This window comes from Chrysochloris asiatica, unplaced genomic scaffold (genome assembly GCF_000296735.1).
Source record: "Chrysochloris asiatica unplaced genomic scaffold, ChrAsi1.0 scaffold00065, whole genome shotgun sequence".
Classification (NCBI taxonomy): domain Eukaryota; kingdom Metazoa; phylum Chordata; class Mammalia; order Afrosoricida; family Chrysochloridae; genus Chrysochloris; species Chrysochloris asiatica.
In genome coordinates, this window is record NW_006408583.1 from 12673843 (window position 1) to 12692634 (window position 18792).

General features: G+C 41.4%; 1 protein-coding gene across 1 annotated transcript in view; it reads left to right on the forward strand.

The window, feature by feature from the left end:
- The window catches only part of FREM1 (FRAS1 related extracellular matrix 1), a 173100-nt gene that overhangs the window by 55831 nt on the left and 98477 nt on the right, over positions 1-18792 (forward strand). The window contains exons 10-14 of the mRNA XM_006864507.1: positions 8271-8467; positions 9922-10012; positions 11184-11351; positions 14934-15142; positions 17582-17675. Coding sequence (XP_006864569.1) covers positions 8271-8467; positions 9922-10012; positions 11184-11351; positions 14934-15142; positions 17582-17675 — 759 coding nt within the window. The remainder of the gene's footprint in view (positions 1-8270; positions 8468-9921; positions 10013-11183; positions 11352-14933; positions 15143-17581; positions 17676-18792) is intronic.

The window sequence follows — 18792 nt, forward strand, 5'->3', positions numbered from 1 at the left end:
GAGTGGTGGCCGTTTGGTTTTATGTTGATACTGTCTCTTTAAATTTTGATGTCAATCTTGATACAATCCTGATAGAATCAAGATACAATCAAGATATTCTCTCCTAGTCCTGTCAATCCTGATACAATCAAGATATGCTTTCCCAAGATGGCAGCTCCTAGAACAGCTGAGTGTCTATACTATCACTTTAAATTTTGATGTTAATCTTGATATAATCCTGATATAATCAAGATACAATCAAGATGTTCTCTCCTGATACTAACAATCCTGGTACAATCAAGATATTCCCTCCCAAGATGGCTGCTCCGGGTCTTGATCCAGAAAACTATGGATTTCTGGATTCCCTTCAAATTCCCCAGCTGTAAACCCTCTGACCCTCCAAACATACCTTTATATTTGTTTCAGAGTTCCAACACCATCTCATGAGCCCTCGTGGACTGGTATTCCGTGTTGTTGTTGTCGGAACTCCTCACTACACATCTCACTGCTTGAAGTTCTCGCTGCTCAAAGAAAACATAGGGCTAGAAAATCAAAAGGGAATTACACGCTCAGCATTTCTCAAAAACTGAAGAAAAAATTCATGCCTTGGGTTGCATAACTGAAGAGCAAAATATTGAATGATGCAGAAAGTATCAAAGTAGACAGAAGGAATATAGAGTCACTGTACCAGAAAGAAAGGAACCCTGATAGTGTAGTGGGTCATTCATTGGGCTGCTAACCACAAGGTCAGCAGTTTGAATCCATCAGCCACTTCACAGGAGAAAGATGAGGATTTCTGCTCCTGAGAAGGTTTACAGTTTTGGAAATCTACACAGGGTCACTATGAGTCCATACCAACTCAACACTGTGTAGCAGCAGCAACAGCAGAATTGGTGAAGGATGAACCATTTTTAAGAGGTAGCATATAATGAAGAACCAGAGGCACTGAAGGAAGACGTCTAGGCTGCACTGAATGTATTGGTGAATAAGAAGGATCCAGGAATTGATGAAATCCAAATTGAAGTGGGACAACGAACTCCAGCTGTCCTGGAGGTGCTCACTCATCTATGCCAAGAAATTTAGACGACATCTACCTGGCCAACTGACTGGAAAAAATCCATATTTGTGCCCATTCTAAAGAGAGGTGACCCAACAGAATGTGGAAATGATTGAATAATATCATTAATATCACTTGCAGGTAAAACTATGCTGAAGATCATTAAAAACAAGTTGAGACATTGACAGGGAGCTGCCAGAAATTCAAGATGGGTTCAAAAGAGGAAGGAGGGTTATCACTGCTGACTTCAGATGGATCTTAGCTGAAAGCAGAGAATACCAGAGAAATATTTACTTTGTGCTTTATTGACTACGCAAAGGCATTTGACTGTGTGGATCATAACAAACTGTGGGCAACATTGGGAAGAACGGGTATTTCAGAACACTTAATCGTGCTTATGAGAAACCTCTTGGTACATAAAGCAAGAGGCAGAAATTCGAACAGAACAAGGGGATACTGAATGGTTTAAAACCAGGAAAGGTGCATACCAGAGTTGAATCCTTTCACGAGTCAGTCTGTATGCTGAGCAAATAATGCGAGAAGCTAGATTATCTGAAGAACACAGCATCAGAATTGGAGGAAAACTAATTAACAACCAGTGATATGCAAATGACACAACCTTGCTTGCTGGAAACAAAGAGGACTTAAAATACTTATTGATGAAGATTGTATCTCAATGTAAAAACAACAAAAATCCCCACAACTGGACTAATAAATAACATCATGATAAATAGAGAAAAAATTGAAGATGTCAGACTTCATTTTGATTATATCCACAATGCTCGCTGATGGAAGCATCAATCAAGAATTCAAATGCTATATTGCATTAGGCAAAAGACCTCTTGAAAGTGTTAAAGCGCAATGATGTCTGTTTGAGAACAAAGACATACCTGACCTAAGCTATGTATTTTCAATTGCCTCATATGTTGTGAATTAATGCACAGGACTGCAAGGTCACTTTGAACCTCAAGGTCGACAGTTCAGGCTCACCAGTCGCTCTTCCAAAACCCTATACAGGATCAGAGTCAGAATCGACTTGACGGCACTTAACAACAACAACAACAACATATACTTGTGAAGGTTAGACAATGAATAAGGAAGACCACAGAAGAAACAATGCATTTGAATTATAGTGTTGGAGAAGAATATTCAAAGTACCATGAATAACAAATAAATCTGTCTTTGAAGAAGTACAGCCACAATGCTCCTTATAAGTGAGACTTTTGTTCTGTGGACATTCTGACAGGAGGGATCAGTCCCTGGAGAAGGACGTCATGCTTGGTAAAGTGGAGGATCAGTGAAAAAGAGGAAGTTCCTCAGTACGATGAAGGGACACAATGGCAATATGAAAGGCTCAAACATAACAACAATTGTGAAGCTATTGCAGGACCGGCAATGTTTCATTCTGTTGTGTATAGGGTTGCTGTGGGTGGGAACTGACCAGACAGAAATTAACAACAACAAATATTTTCCAGGGAATCCACCACTCTGACATCTCTACATGGCTGTCTTAACATCCATGTAAGACATTTTAAACTCAATCATGTCCCACAAATGTTTAGTTTATTTCCTTAAGACCATTTCTTCAAAACCACTGTGGCCAGAATCTCTAAAGTGATTCCTGATTTCTTTCTCTCTCTTATCTACTTAACCAGTCAGCTCGTCTTACCAAATAAACGCCTCTCCTCCCCTTCTACCTCCCCATCCCACTGCCAGCACTTAAGTTTTTTTCTTCATCTTTCTGGACTAAATTAGACTCTGAATTTTGCGCAAGCCTCTAAAAGTAAAATAAATCAGCCACATCTTTGTTAATTGGAGAAAGTTAAAATCCATGTGACTCCATAGCAGTGTGTCTGGTAAAATTTCATGGTGCTTTAGAATAATTATTAGACCACAAAGTCAGTTTGAACTGCAAGATCAGTGGCTCAAACTCACCAGCAGCTCCTTGAAAACCCTATACAGGGTCACTGTGAGTAAGAACTGATTCAGTAGCACTTGACAACATTCCCCCCTATTCTGCCTCTTCTGATTGTTGGTATTTATAATTTAGTTCCTCTCAGTTACATAGACTCCTTCTCTGATGTCTTCATTACACAACTTCCTAGGCTGGGTCCGCTGGTCCTTTTATATACTTCAGTATCTTTCTACGCACATCCTCATTATTGAACATATTATAATGTGAAGCCACTGTATGTTTTATTGAATAAACTATGAGGTAACTGAATGCTGGAACCCTGAATTGCTTGTTTTTGTACCAATAGTCCTTGAGAATAGAACCTCAGGAACAGTTTGTAGTTTTCAAAATTAACTATGATTCCAACTTGAATGAAACTAGGAGAAATATGAAGACTCAAACATTTGGTTTGGTGTTGGGGGAGGGAGTGAGATGGGTAGTTATGTGTAAAACTTTGCTCTTCAGGGTTTTTAAGGATTAGTGTGTACATACCAACAAAACAGTATTTGTGTGTGTTTGTGCTGGTAAGTATTTTATTTTATAAAACTGATGTTATCATAGAAACTCAAAATCTTAAAGCATCTAAATGATTCTTTAGTCTATTGGATTACTGCATCAGCAATTTGGACACGTATCTAATCCTGTCCCACAAATAAAAGCATATGTAAAACATTCAACACATCTGTAACTTCCAACTGTTGAACTAAAAGTTCAGATAAAATGGTTACTTGCTGGTAGCTTTTGAGGTTAGAGCGTCCAGTGTGGATTCAGATATTAAACTCAGGCTCAGCATTCTTCAGGCCACACTGTTAGAACACTTCCTTTCTTTGAGGAAGACACTGAGGATTTTCTCAGCAGAGAACCAATTTAATTAAAGTAGGGAGGAGTTTACATAAGAAGGAAGTGCCCCTTACCTCCCCCTCATAATTCCTATCTGGTTATTTGACTGAGAAATATACACACATCAGTAAGATGTGTACATATCAGCAAGAAATCGCCATCATCTTTCTATCTTGGTTGCCATGATTGTCATCAAATAAAGCCTCCGTTGACTTGTTTTGGCAAATGATTTTCTCTTTCATTCTACTTGATAGAGTTGGAGACTTAAGAGACCTTAAGCTAGGAGAGAGTAACGTTAGAAATGAACTGGAGAATGGATCATAAGGAGGATAGAAGAAAGAAACAGAGAGAGAACAAGGAAGTGAAGAAAAAAAAGGAAACAGATTCCTCAAAGTCCTGTGAGTGGAGTGGAACAGAAACAAAAAAGCTCTCAGAGACAGAACAGATGGGAGAGAGCATCTCTGGGATAGGTACTACTTATCGGAAGTCAGACCAGAAAGTTGGGTGGGCAAAACTAACATTGGAATGAGCATTTGGTGGTGAGAAATAGCACTGGAGGGTCTTAAAGGGAGCCATAGATAAAAAGCAAGTAGGAATCAGAACGCAGGGCAGACGAGGGATAGACAACTGAGGTCTACACTAACGTCAACTACTGGCAGGGAGAGCATGAGATGGTGAGCTTGATTCTGAGAGACAAGGTCAGTGTTTCCTAGTTTATAACCTGATTTACCACTGTATACTCAGAACCCCTATAAGTCTGCCTACAGATGCATGTGACCACAAGTAGATTTGGAGGGAAGTGAGGGAAATCAGCATGTAAAAGTGTTTGGTTTGAGCACGAACTTTGCACCGTTTGTCTGGGAACTGGTGTTGAATGCGTCTGTTACAACAAATGTTCAGTACAATGAGAACACTTTATTTCTCTATGGAATTTGGTAAAATGGGATTTTTCTCCTCTATAGAAACACAATGACTATTTGAACATGCATAAATATGTAAAGACATATCAACTCAGGCAATCATAAAGCATGTTGAAAAATGTGCCTACCAAGAATTACTAAAGGGGTATACAAAAAAGCATGCTTAAACATTCTTTTTACACAAAGAACACATTGGAGAATAAATTAGCATAGAAAATGGTCTCTTTGAAGGCACAATAACTATTGTTTCCTTATTAAAACCAGTTTTTCAATTAAGCGGAGTCTCACTGATCCACATTGTGGCTAGGCAGTCCCATAGAGAATTTCTGAACTTTGTAGATTAGCAAAATACTATAATTGGAACAAAAAAAAAAATCACGACACAGACTTCAGAAGACTAGAGAAATGACTGTCTTTGTAGTCCGTTTTGTTGATAACTGGCTGTAGTTTTTAATTATTGGAATGCTTCAAAATAGAGTAGTAAATATGCGGTATGTTTTTGTAAAATGAAGGAAGGAAAGGAAAGCAGGGAATTAATTTACTGAGCACCTACTAAGTCCTGAACACACCCTGAATTACCTTTTGATCCTGGTAACACATCACTGTAACTGCCATTGTGAGGGTTACCAAGGAAAGGAGGGAAAAATCCAGATGCAAACGGGTTCAGTGGTTCAGGCAAGGAGCGCAGCTTGTAGGTGGCAGAACGGATATTCCAGTCGTTTCTATATCATAGCAAAAGTTTCACCATGTTTTAGTTTTTGCTTTGTATGTCCATTTTAGAAAGAATTCTCTTCATGTTTTTAATTGGGTGTTATGAACATGACTAAAACTTGGCACGCTGATCTGTACCTCAGTGACATTAAACTAGATCAAAGTCAGAGTCCAAATGCTTTCAAGTGGCAGACTGTGCAAAGACCTATGTCGTTGGGTGCTGTCACATTGATTTGTGACTCATAGAAACTCCGTGTGACAGAGTAGACCTGCCCCAGAGGGCTTTCTCAGTTGAAGAGGCTTTCTGCTCTCTCGGAGCTTTACAGCCTCGGAAATGCTATCCAAGGTCGCTATGAGTCAGAACAGACTCAACAGAGTGTAACAACTGCATCAGCCTTCACAGAAGCACATTACCAAGTCTTTTCTCCCACAAAGCAGCTGGGTGAGTTTGAATCACCAACCGTTAGTTTATAAGCCAAGTATTTAAAAACTGTGCCACCAGAGAGCTCTCAGAGAACTACGGTGTTGTTGTTGTTGTTGTTAAGTGCTGTAGAGTCAATTCCAACCCATAGCAACTCTGTATAGAGTTTCCGAGGAGCAGCTGATGAATTCGAACCGCCGACCTTTCTGTTCAAACCAACTGCAGTCCAGCACATTAACCCACCGTACCACCGCAGGACTGTGATGCCAACAGCTGGACCATGTCCAGGGAGAGTAGGCAATTGTTTTATCCTAACCAGTAAGGGATTATTGTTAAAAAATAAAAGAACAAGTAAAAGTGATACTAAATGCTGTGTGGCAAAATCCCCTTGCATTTTAGCATGACCCAAACCTGTGAATGTGGTTTTAAGAATTTTTGCAATCTCAAACTGATCATGGCAACCCATTCAGCTAGCAAATGCTTAGTGAAGTGCCTCTTACATACAAAATTCCATAATCTATGTATTGGAGATGCAGAGATGAAGGTGGTATTTGTTGAGCACCGACTGTGTGCCAGGCATTTCATCTGCATAGTGATATTTGATCCTTATACAACTCCATGAAATTGTTGGTATTTTTCTAAACTTACAAATAAGAAAATTAGCACATAAGAATGTTAAGCAACTTCTTCAAGGCTAAACAGATAGTAAGTGATATATACTCAGGATTGTAACTGCTTACTGCCAATTTCCATGTGGTTTGTACAACACTGCAATCTTGCTCTCAAGGAATTTGTAATCTTGGTTGGAGAAAGACTGACATGTAAACCACTAACTATTAATATGGTGGTTCTGTGCCGTGGAGTCGGTTCCGACTCATAGCGACCCTGTACAGGGTTTCCAAAGCTGTAAATCTTAAGGGAGCAGGACACCTCATCTTTCTCTCTTGGAGCAGCTGGTAGTTTTGAACTGCTGACCTTGCGGTTCACAGCCCGATTTGGAACCACTATGCTACCAGAGTTCCTTAACTGTTAATATAAGACAGTGAAATTAGAAATGCTTGTTGAGGGCTAAGCGAAATGCAGGAACAGTAATTGTAACTAAGAAATTGGGGGAAGTTTCACAGAAAAGTCTTCCAGGGTTGGAAGGCATTGGATTGCTGGTGAAAGCAGACAAACATTCCAGATTGCAGAAACAACATGCAGGCGGGTGAGATGATCAGAGAGAGTGCAGGATTCACTTTGAAAAGTACTACAGGTTCATTACTTTTGCTCAAGAAAAAGCCCTGGGGGGCACTGTAGGATAAGCAAGCATTGGACTTCTAAACACAGAGTGGGCAGTTCAAACCCAATAGATGATCTGCAGGAAAAAGATGAGACTTTTTGCTCCCCTAAAGGTTTATTTATAACCCCAGAAACTCTATATAGGGTCACTATGTGTTGCCTCAGTGACAGTGGGTAGTGGGTTAGTGCAAGAAAGGGAGCCCTGGTAGTGCAGCAGTTAAAGCACTTGGCTGCCAACCAAAATATTAGCAGTTTGAACCCACAAGTCCCTCCATGAAATAAAGACAGTGAAATCCGCATCTATAAATACTGTTCTTGTCGTTGTTAGGTGCCATCAAGTCAGTACCAACTCATAGAGACCCTATGCACAACAGAATGAAACACTGCCCGATCCTGGGCAAGCCTCACAATTGTTGCCATGCTTGAGCCCATTGATGCTGCCACTTTGCCAAATCATCTCGCTGGGGGTCTTCCTCTTTTTCTCTGACCCTCCACCTTACCAAACATGATAACCTTCTCCAGTGACTGACCCTTCCTGCCAATATGTCTAAAGTATAAGAGAGGAAATTTAGCCATCCTGGCTTCCCAGGAGCACTCTGGCTGCGCTTCTTCCAACACGGATCTGTTGGTTCTTTTGGCAGCCCATGGCACTTTCAATATTCTCCTCCAATACCGTAACTCAAATGCAGCAGTTCTTCTATGGTCTTCCTTATTCACTGTCCAGCTTTTGCATGTATATAAGGTTATTGATAATACCATGGCTTGGGTCAGGTGCACCTTAGTCCTCAAGCTGACATGTTTACTCTTCAACACTTTCAAAAGGTCTTGTGCAGCAGATTTGCCATAAAGATTACAGCCTTGGAAACCTTATAGGGTAGTTCGACTCTGCCCTATAGGGCCACTGAGAGTTGTAATTTACTCCAAGCAGTGGGTTTTTAAGGGGTTGGCTCAATTGTTTCAAAGCGAGGGGACATTTGCACAACAAATAGGAGATGTCTGTAAATTAGACATTTGTAACCCTGGGACTCCCTGTATTATACATTATAGTATCTGAAAATCACCTTAACACTGGTGTTTGCAATAACGGTGCAGGTGTTTTCCTTCTAGGTAGTGACAATCCACATCACGCCAGTGGATGATCAACTTCCACAAGAAGCTCCTGGAGTTTCTCGGCATTTGGTTGTCAAGGAAACGGAGGTGGCCTACATAACTAAGCAGCAACTGCACTTTGTGGACATGGAGTCACATGACAGGGAACTGCTGTACACAATAACGACACCTCCATTTTTCTCCTTTGGCCCCAGGTATCTCCATGAAACATCATCGCTTGGGCTATTAGTTGAGGTTTGGAGAGTTGAAAATGTCAGTATTCAACATTCCAAGTGGTTGAAGGACTTTGCCTAATCAGACTTAAATTTATACCCACGATTTAGCATTTACTTTGATTTCAAATGTATCTTGTACTTCCCTTCAAAAGCTATACTGATTGGTAAGTGGCCAGAAGTTTGTGTATCGTCAATTTGTGGTTGTTGAGTCCTGTCCAGTGAGTTCTGAGCGACCCTGTGTAGAGTTTTCAAGGAGTGTCTGGTGGGTTCGAACCACCAGCCTCGTGGTTAGTAGTCCAGTGCTGATCCTACAGTGCCACACCAGGACTCCATATTCAATTTAGGTAGACTTAAAGTAATCTTTTCCCCTCTTTTTGAAGAGAACTCTCTTATGTCCTTTTAGTAAGATTGACTGACTGACGTCCTTATAAGGTTGTTTGTAAGTCATGAAACAGTCATATTCTATGACCCTAATCCAGAAAAGCAGCAGAGCTATACCTTAGGCTAATGTCATGTGTATGATAACAAGGACTCATTTTTAGGATGAGAACAATGATTCCTGTTCACAATGTGATGCTTTTCACAGCCATGCTGAGAATGGCATTGATGATATCAGACTAAAGACTAAAAAACCAAAAACAATCCCTGAACCCACTACTATTGATCCAGTTCTGACTCAGTCATTCTGTAAGCCAGAATGGTGGTGGTGATGTGCCGTGCAGTCGGTTCTGACTCATAGTAACCCTGCATAGGTTTTCCGAGGGAGCAGAAAGCCTCATCTTTCTCCTGCAGAATGGCTGGTTGTTTTGAACTGCTGACCTTAAGGTTAGCCGCCCCACTCATAACCACTACACTACCAGAGCATCTTGTTGTTGTTGCTGTTGTTGTTAGATGCCATCGAGTCGGTACCGACTCATAGCCACGTTATGCACAGCAGAACATAACACTGCCCGATCCTGGGCACACTGCACAAAAAGGTTTCTAAGGCTAGATTATTACATCTTTCTCCTACAGAGCAGATGGTGGGTTCAAACCATTGACCTTTTGGTTAGCCTCTAAGTGCTTAAACACTGCACCACCCAGGCTCCTTGTAAGACCAAGACCCACAAAAATCTAACCTGCTGCCACTGAGTCGATTTCAACTGATAGCGGCCCAAATAGGGCTTTTTAAGGCTGTTAGTCTTTATGGGAGCAGACATCTTTCTCCCAAGGAGTGACTGGTGTATTTGAACCACTGACCTTGCAGTTAGCAGCCCAATGCCTAGCCCACAGTGCCACCAGGGTTCCTGAGATCCCCTCCCCTAAGATAAAGAAGGAGTACATGATTTCTTCCCATGACGAGGTCTTTTAAGAAACAGAAATCTAGTTCTTTTTTCATTTGATTTTTCTTACCTGGAAAACTAGCTAATGTATTCTCTCCTGATTCTGTTTAGACATTTAGATGCTGGGAAGTTATTCCTGGTGGACAGCATACCAAAGCTAACCAAAAATCCTGCAGCCCTGAGACTGAGGTCATTCACTCAGGTATGGTAATATGCTAAAGTATTGACAATCAGGATTAAATGCCCTCTAAGAACTTGCTGAACCCCCTCTGGTACTTACCAAGAAGAAGCCTTGCTAATGTTGCAATCAGGAATGTTGGCCTTTGACATCTGTCAAAACCGCTGCCTACCATTTCCACTGAATGGGCAACATCTATGTGAAAACACTTGATCAAGCTGAACATGATTTCAAAATCTTGTCATAATTCACCACAGGCATTTGCACTCTTTTGTAAGCAGTGAAATTCTAATTTGGGGACATGGTGAAAAAGTTTTTATTTTGTTTTTTTGAAAGTTTTTATTGTGAATTATGTGATCGTTTATATGGGAGAACATTAACTTTACATTCATCCTATTGTATATCATTTCATGGCAATGATTACAATCCCCTTCATGCATCATCAAACAACCAAAGGGTACATGCCCCCCGGTCATCAGCACACAGCTCCTCTCTCTCCCAGAGTCCAATGTCCCCAACTGCTCCATCTCTCCACGTCATTGTCTCTGCCTCCATCTCTGGCATCACTGTTTCTCTGGGTAGGGTCCCGCACTCCTCTCTTCTCCCTTGATGGTCCCAGTGACCTCTGATCCTGGACTGGAAGGTCATCCATTCCCCTCCTTTTGCTACAAAACCTTCTTTACATTTGCAACTCTCACAGTCAGTCCTGAGAGCAAATAGTGAGTAAGTTTTTATTCTGCAAAATTTAGTTTGCCCAATATCCTACAACCATCCAGAATCCTTCAGCAGCCCTCTGCCCACTCCTACAGATCCCACAGGGATCTACCTCTATGCTTTGGGGCTAATTATGTTTAAATTCATTGTAGCTACAGGTTATAGCTACAGGTTATAGTGTATATGTCAATCCTGTATGGTTATTCTCTTACCCATTATACAGATAAGGAAACAGAGGCCTGTCAAAATTCAGCAGCTTGCCAGGATTACAATACCGTTCATTGATGTGGATGGTTCCAAGCACTTGGATCCATGGAAATTGTACTTAATTCCTTTATTCTTTTCTCTCCTGGTTTGTAGGAAATGTAATTTTTCAAATAGAATTCATTAGGCTCTTCAGATGGTGTTCCCTATTAATGAACATGGCTGATTCCTGGGACCTGGATCTCTGGACATTCCTGATTCTTGTTTTGCTTTGCAGCATGCTGTGAGCTATATGAAAGTGGCCTACATGCCGCCCATGCAGGACATAGGCCACCACCTCCGACACGTCCAGTTCACATTTTCCGTCCGTAACCATCATGGCGGCACTTTACACGGAATCTGTTTTAACATTACCATTCTCCCTGTAGACAACCAAGTTCCTGAGGTACGGCCACGCTTTGGTATGGGAGAAGAAAAGAAGGGAGAGGACTCAAGGAAAGGAGAAGAAAGACTTTAAGAGTGGCTGGAAATGATAACTTTTCTTTCAACTATTTTAAAGCACTTCTTTTATTTTCCAGCTAAGATACAGGGCAAAAAGTTGGGGGAGGGAGGAACCTTTCCCTCCCATGGGACTTTCCATCTAAAAGATGAGATTTCCTAGTTGCTGAATTTGGCATTATTTTCAAAGCTTTCGCAAAATCTCTTTCATTTCCTCTCCTTTCTGTTGAGTTTCACGTGTTGATCAGGGGAAGGGGATTGAATTATGGGTCTCTTAGCAACCGGAGGGGCTTATGTGCTTCACTGCAGGCCCGCTATGCTGCTCTGTAATCCAAAGAAGCTCTTTAATTTTCCAAAACGAATTAAGGAGGAAACTTCCATCCTCTCCTGTCCCACTGCCCAATATTTATGTAAGCCCTGAAGGACTGGGCCTCTCATTAAAACATAACCACAAAGACAATGCTACCTTATTCATGGTATCTGGGCAGTTGGAGTTCACACTGAGAGTTTGTTCCCTTGCCTGCTTACCTACCCCCCAACAGACTGCTAGACTTAATTAGAGTGGCTATCCCTGCACTCCTTTTCTTCTATTAAAAGCAGAAAGACTGCGCAACATTATCCAGAGGAGACCAGAACCTAGCATGCACCTCTCTAGGGACAGAGATAGCCTTCCCGGGTGTCTGCCTGGAATATGGCCAGGAAAGCACAGATGTTCTCCTTCCTGAACACTTGTCATTGTCTCTTTATTTGTGCAGACCTCACACTGAGGGTGTTCACCTCTTCCACACAAGTGACTCATGGGTCTAAACAATGCTTAAAATAATTAACTACTGACATTTAGGCATCAGAACATTTCTGACTTCTCTTGAAAATCTGGAAGCAGTGGGAACACCAAGTTCACACAGCAGCAGCTGGACGAGGTGTGTGTTTCCCTAGCCCCCACGGCCCACCAGCTCACCCCCCACACTCACCTACATCACTGGCCTGAACCCACAAGTCTGTAAGTTGTTTGCCATCTTTGGTAGAAGATGCACCAAGAAGCTTACACAGAAGACAGGTTCTATTCTTTGTGGTGAGAGCGGCTTAGAATCCTTGTTGGGTTTACTTGATAGGATTTTATTCAGATCATCCTTTTCTGTGCATTAAATATAGACTCTGATATAGCCCAGAATCTAAGGAAGCAAGAGAAGGGTGACCTGTGAAGAAATTTACAAAGGTTGATGTGAAAAGTGGCCTTGCTTAGAAAACACATTAAATAGTCATGATGATGTGAAGCTAAAGTGGTGTTGTTGCCATTGTTAGTGCCATTGAATCAGTTCTGATGGATAGCGACCCTGTACAGGATTTCCAAGGAGTGGCTAGTGAGTTTGGAATACTGACCTTACAGTTCAGACCGACCTTGCAGTCCAGTGCATTACCCTGCAATACCACACCAGGACTCTGGTGACATTAGTGATTTTTTTTTTTTTTTTTAATGCAATGTTGTTGTTGTTAAGTGCCATTGAATGGATTTCAACCCATAGCTACCCTGTACAAGGTTTCCAAGGAGCAGCTGGTGAGCTTGAACCACCGACCTTGCAGTTCAAATGACTTTGCAATCTGACGCAGTAACCCACAGTGCCACACCAGGACAATAGTACCTTAGAAAATTGAAGAGATCAGAATTACAACTAAATTAGTAGCTCAGTGTAACCAGCCCCAGATCCATTTTCTGATGTGAAGTCCACACTGAGAGCTAGGTTGAACAATACCTGAAGAGGGTTTTGACACCAGGCTCAACCGAGCCTCTGAAACCCTAGTGAGCTGCAAATTAGTCTTGGCTTTTATTCTTCTGAAAGTTTCCCTTTATATATATGTGTGTGTGTTTTAAATTACCGTATATAGCAAAGTATATCCCTTAGAATGTCAGCATCTCAGGACACTAATAGATCTCAGGGGAAAATGAGGCTGACCACACATGGGCAAAGATAGCAAAGCCAATTGCCATGTAGTTGATTGATGACACGTGGTGACCTCACATATGTCAGAGTAGAACTTGCTCCATAGTATTTTCAATGACTGATTTTGGGGAAATAGATTACCAGGCCTTTCTTCTGAGGTACTCCAGGATGAATGAAATGTGCAGCCTTTTTGTTAGCAGCTGGCTGTGTACATCTCCTTAAACAAGAGCTCTTTATCTTCCTTACTCCTACAAGCAATGAAAATGTAAGTTTGGCAAAATGATAATGAGATGCTTGGAAAGAGCTGGGCCGGGTGGCTAGAGGATGAGAAGGCCATTGGCTTTGAGCTTTCGTTTGCTGGTGTAAGAAGTTTATGGAAGAGTAGGCCTCAGAATTTCTGTGATCCAGGGGGACATGGATGGATGCCCTTACAGATGTGAGATGGAGCCCAGTCCACAGTGTGAACCAGGGGTCTGCCACTAGTTCCCCTGGTCACTTCCTACATCCTCCTTTTTCCAGTACTTTCTTCTGGAGACTTTCTCCTTTCTGGGTAGAAGTGCATTCATATTGGCACTAACCCTAGACCACCTAAAGAAAGCTTTGTACTCATATTGGACCATCTGCAGAGGGTCCTCAGAGCCCAGGATTTGTAGCTATTCCCTTTCAGATGCATATTGAACAAATTTGGGGGAATTATGGGTTAAACTTAACAGGTTTTCCTACTGCAGGATTTCAGGACCTTAAATATACATATGTGCCTTGTAAGTCTCCAAGATGAGGATATTGTATGTAACTGTTTTCTAAACTGACTTGACCATGGAATGCATCTTGCCAGCTCACAGCATGGTGATAAAGGACTTCAATCCATTCTCACTTGCTTTTCAATAAATGAATGATTAGTCATCTGAGCACTGGGCTTTTCTATTAGAGAAAATTATCTTTATCGCTTTAATATTTGAATCCAGTAGTTGAATAAGTCCATTTACTATGGAATCTCCAATCTAAAATAAAACAACTGAAGCTTAAAAGTCCCCAAACAATTTATCATATGTTTAATTATATTTAGGGTAGAAAAAAGTGTGGGAGAGAGATAAGGCTAGCATGGTGCTTATGAATCAGGCTGCTAACCTCAGCATTTGGAAACTACCAGCTGTTCCGCAGGAGAAAGATGAGGCTTTCTGCTTCTGTAAAGATTTACAGCCTCGGAAACCCTATGCAGGGTCACTATGAGTCGGAACCAACTCCATGGCACATTACCACCACCATCAAATATTTTAAAAGCCTTGGAAAACCTGTAGAAGGTTGCTATGCATCAGATTGACTTAGAGGCAGTCTTTACAAGTAGAGTCCTTGAATGCTGCAAACGATACCTGAGAGGTTGCAGGTTCAAGCCTACTCAGAGGTACCTGGGAAGAAAGACCAGTGATCTTCTTCTAAAAATCAGCATTGAGGATGCTGTGCAGCACAGCTCTACTCCGACCCACATGGGATTAGTTGCCATGAGTTGAAAGCGGACTGGATGGTAACTAGAACTTGTCTTCAGATGTTTCTTGGAACAAGGCTTTGAATGTTTTCTTTTTTCTTTTTAGGTATTTACCAACCCTCTCAGAGTGGCTGAGGGAGGTCAGTGCATCATCAGCACAGAACACATTCTGGTTTCTGATGTGGACACCAAGCTGGACAATATCTGCCTCTCCCTCCAGAGACTGCCTCTCCATGGAAGGGTGGAACTTAATGGATTTCCTCTAAATACAGGGAGCACATTTTCTTGGGGAGATCTCCATGCCTTAAAAGTTAGGTTAGAACTTGTTAATGCTTTTTCTCTTTATGTGCCTTGGCTCATACTCTCTGGATCCAGTGTGAGGTTGATAAAGGTAGTTTGTCCAACTCTTTCATGGGTACCAAGAAGCAGTTTAGTACTTAACAAAGGGTCCATTTAAAATAAGAAATTACAGTTTTCATTGACCTCCAGAGATTTTATTCTCCTTGGCGTTCCAGTGGGAAGGATTTTGTGGATACTGGGACAACAAAAATTAACGAGCATCCAAGTGAACCTTGCTGAAACTGCACATATCACGGGAAGTGACAATCATGCTAAATGAGTACAGGTTGAAATATTCTCTAAGGCTAAGCTAGATAATTGAACTTGACTCTAAGTAATGCAAGTCTCATAGTCTTGGAAACTCTGGGGTAGAACCTTGCTGACCAATGTCTTTATTGTACTTTGATGTAACCTTTGGTTCCATTCTACTGTGGTGGGGATTTAGTTACACGTGGACAAGTAGGTTGAGCTGAGTAGGGAATGGAGTAGTTCTTGGGTTAGTTAAGAACGGAGCAACCCGTACCTCATCATCTTCACAGCAAGTGCCCTCATCTCCTCTTTCCTCTGCCTAATGCAATTCTATATTTTTCCCCAAAATAAAATACTTGTCAAACAACTTCTATGGGAAACAACACAAAATCAATGGTCAGGTAGACAGACATATTAGCTAATTTCTCACTTATAAGTTCAAGAGATAAATGGGAATTTGGGCCCTTCTGATAAAATTAGAGGCATTAGGCATCAAATGCTTAGTTCCACACTTGACTAGGAATTAGGATTTGTGCATAGGTAGAGCAGTTGAATCTCCCCATACTTTACTAAACATCGGTGATTTATAGTCCCATCCAGACCAACCCATGCCCTTTGGTGGAATGGTTTTCTGATCTGGAGAAATGTTGGGGTGTCACCTACCATTGTAAAATTCTTCTCCATGTTGTGGATTTGTGAGAAGTAAACTGAGTCTCCAGTACAAGCCAGGCTCCTAGTTTGGTTGCTAAACTTAGTACTATGGGGTTTGCAAAAATGCAGCTCTCAACCACATGCTAGAAAGAGTGCTCTGCTTCGATAATTCTTATTAGGGAGTGAATGATGGGAAGGAAGAAAAGTACCAACACTTGCCAGCATATATAATTCAGTTTATATGCTGGGGCTTGAAATTACATTTTCACATTTAAATTTTCCAGCAATCAAGCCCAACAAGGTAGATGGTTCTGGTCTTATAGTTGAAGAAATTAAGGTACAAAGGGACTGAGGAATTTTCCCAAGATCACTCACCTAGTAGATGGAGGAAGTCAGTCTTTGAAAAATGACCTGCCTTTATACTAAATCATCTTTAGACCCACTAGTGCTTTAGGAATATTGGCACGGTAAAAGAAGTCTGTTGTTGTTAAGTGCTGTTGAGTCAGTTCAGACTCTTAGTGACACTGAATAGGGTTTCCAAGGAGGGGCTGGTAAGCTTGAACCACCGACCTTGCAGTTCAAAAGGACTTTGAAGTCTGCATTAACCCACATTGCCACACCAGGACTCCATGTGTGAGTATAGTTCTCAGTAAATTAATCCCTTTATGCCTAAGATTAGTTTTTCATGTAACTATTTTTTTATGTTCAATATACTATACTTTTTGCAGTGTTTTGTTTTGTTTTTTCCTCAAGTATCAGGAGTTATTTCCTTCGTAGTGTCTTGATGAAACAGCATTGACATGCTGAAAATTTGGTGCCATTCAATTCAACAGATATTTTAACTTCATCAGGTAGAGCTGCAGTGAGCTGAAGAATAAATGGAAAACCTAGAGTTTAACAACTCTTTCAAGAAGCAGGACTGAGAATTAATGGAAGTTAGGGCCAAGGCTAGACCAAGGGAAAGTATTTTTTTTTTAAGATTGGGAGAGATTGAAAGATCTTTATAGGATGAGAGGAAGAGAGCTAGTAAATGAAAGAGAGGTAATGATTCACAGAGCAAGGTATTGGGGATGAGCAGGAGAAAGACCAAGTGCGGGTGGGAGAATTTGTCTTAGAAAAGTGGAAGGGAAGCAGAAATCATCAAAATTCACCCAACGTCTCATTCTCCTGCTGGGTCTCAGAGTTCACCTGGCCTCAGTCAGTGTATTTTACAAGTAAGCAGAGCTATGCCACATGGTTCCAATAGTCACAGTGACAACTTGAAGGACTGCTTTTTGGATTAGGGGACAAATTATGAATGTACAAAACACATTATTCTAGGGTAATGGAATCTTATATTCAGAGATACTTTAGGAGTTAAGTGTGTGGCTTCACAATTATGCTGGTGTTTATTTTCTTGAACATACAAACACAGAGCCTCTGAAGGCACGGTTCAGGGATGAGCTCTTGCATTGTTCATCTCAAAGGACTCTCATGGGGACCTTGAAATATGTGTGACAAGTATCATCCTCATAGGTACCAACATGATGGATCTGAGATTCTTCAGGATGACATATATTTGGAGGTCACAGATGGCACCAATTCTGCAGAGTTTGTTCTACACATCAAGGTAGGTAGAAGCTTTCCTTCCTGGGTCATAGAGAAATGAAACATTGGATGTGGAAACCTCTCAGGGCCTCTGCTAGAATGTGCAACACAAGGACTCCAAAGCTAGAGGATGCCTGGTCACTCTTTGTAGGTCTCTGACCAAGCAACAGAGAGTGACGTTATATCAGTGAAATGGACATACTGACCTCGCTCTCTCTAATCCATTTAAAGATACTCCTTACCTCAAATCCTGATACTCAATTTAGAAGGTAATAAATTACTTCAAAGGCACTAAAAGTATACATTCTAATTTTTATGAATTGTAACCCTCAAAATATTTATTTAGCAATTGGGTGGGCTATCCCATCTTCCCTAGGGTTTTCTCTGTGGGAAGGGTTTATGCATGTGTGTGGTGCCCAAACCTTTGCTTGAGGTCTGTTTGAGATCATTCCTTTCCTCTTTTGTCAAATGAAGAAGATTCTCCACATAAAGGTTGAATAAGGTCCCAAGGGCCTGATGGGAACCACAGTACTTTTCTGTTGAGTGAGTGCCTGAGTCCCAGAGCATTGCTCATAGGACTTGCAGGTATTCATGGAGTTCTGGTGTGGCACTGTGAGTTAATGCGCTGGACTGCAAAGTCAGTTTGAACTGCAAGGTCACCGTTCAAGCTCATCGGCTGCTCCTTGGAAACTCTATATAGGGTCACTGTGAGTCAGAACAAACTCCAGGGTACTTGACAACAGCAACATAGTTAGTGACAAAAGAAGAACTGTAGAAGACCTCCTTGCAGAACCGCTATGCATTTGCATTGTTTCAAATTTTAGCTCCTATTTCTGTTTGAATTTTGTCAGATCTTTGTGATATGAAATTTCTATTAGTAAGTGCTGTTGAGTTGGATCTGAGGAGCAGCTTGTGAGTTTGAAACACCAACCTTTTGCTTAGCAGTCCAGTGCATACCCTACGGCACCACAGCAGGGCTCTAAAATGACTATTGTTAGGTGCCGTGGAGTCAGTTCCAACTCACAGCACACCTGTATTGGGTCTCCAAGGAGTAGCTGGTGTGTTTGAACTGCTGCTCTTACCCTACTGGGCCACACCAGGACTATTGGTGGTGGTGGAAGTTATGTGCCATGGAGTCG